Source organism: Epinephelus moara, chromosome 12, assembly GCF_006386435.1.
Source record: "Epinephelus moara isolate mb chromosome 12, YSFRI_EMoa_1.0, whole genome shotgun sequence".
Classification (NCBI taxonomy): Eukaryota; Metazoa; Chordata; class Actinopteri; order Perciformes; family Serranidae; genus Epinephelus; species Epinephelus moara.
The window spans coordinates 9927285-9928350 of record NC_065517.1 but is presented as its reverse complement, the minus strand read 5'-3'; the positions used below and the strand labels follow the sequence as shown (position 1 = coordinate 9928350).

Below are 1066 nucleotides of genomic sequence, written 5' to 3'. Positions count from 1 at the left end.
ATCTCTGAGCGACGGTTGCGACTCCGGTTTTCACCATGGCCGAAGCAGAGTATGAAATTCTTTTTGACAATATCTAAGTCCATCCGTTGTGTTTGTATTTGCAGTTGTATTGTGTCGAGCCTTTTTAATAATTAGATGTTTTACCATTTTAGTTCAGACGCATATTTATTGAGCTGATGGTTTGAAAAGGCTGTTTTTCGGGAGCTTAATTTCACATGGGTCCAAGTGTACATTACTGGGAGGTAGCAACAATATAGCTAGCATAATGTTTTGTTAATATTTGTAACTAGTTATGTGTAATTGAAATGACACCTGTGAAGCTAACAGTTCAGTTTAGATGACATGTTCATGCACTCGGCTACCAACTTCCGCTGTTAGAAACAAAGTTACTGTGACAAACTGCAGCTGATTGTGGACAGAGGCTGTCATTCACTTATAACTTGACTGTAAGATGAATTTGTTGAACTGTAGCCCTTAGCTGTTGATTTCGTATCTGTTTCTCCTCGCTGACTTGTTTGTGTATGTTCCTGTTAACAGATCAAAGAAAGTCATCAAGTTAGTTCCTGAGTATCTCCTGAAAAAGAGGAAAGCCTACCAGGCCATCAAAGCCACACAAGCCAAGCTAGCACTGCTTGAGAAGAGGAAGGTAGGTGATCCTGGTCTCCTTTGGGTTTATTTCCAACTTGTTAAGAAGTCGAATATGAGTGATTGTATGAGGACTGTGTTGTGATAAATGTTGGATATATATATAGACTTGATGCAAAACATATACTCACTGGCCACTTTATTAGGTACACCTTGCTAGTACTGGGTTGGACTCGCTTTTACCCTCTGAGTTTCACGCTCAGTTGGTACTAAGGGGCCCAAAGTGTGACAAGAAAATATCCCCCACACCATCACACCACCATCAGCAGCCTGAGCCGTCGACACAAGGCAGGATGGATCCATGCTTTCATGTTGTTTATGCCAAATTCTGACCGTACCATCTGAATGTGGCAGCAGAAATCCAGACTCATCAGACCAGGCAATGTTTTTCCAATCTTCTCTTGTCCAGTTTTGGTGAGCC

At 41.6% G+C, this 1066-nt stretch overlaps 1 protein-coding gene across 1 annotated transcript in view; it reads left to right on the top strand.

Moving 5' to 3' along the window:
- The window catches only part of rpl7l1 (ribosomal protein L7-like 1), a 7393-nt gene continuing 6327 nt past the window's right edge, over positions 1-1066 (top strand). Inside the window, exons 1-2 of the mRNA XM_050058721.1 lie at positions 1-49; positions 538-646. Of these exons, the coding sequence (XP_049914678.1) occupies positions 36-49; positions 538-646 (123 nt within the window). The 5' untranslated portion in view covers positions 1-35. The remainder of the gene's footprint in view (positions 50-537; positions 647-1066) is intronic.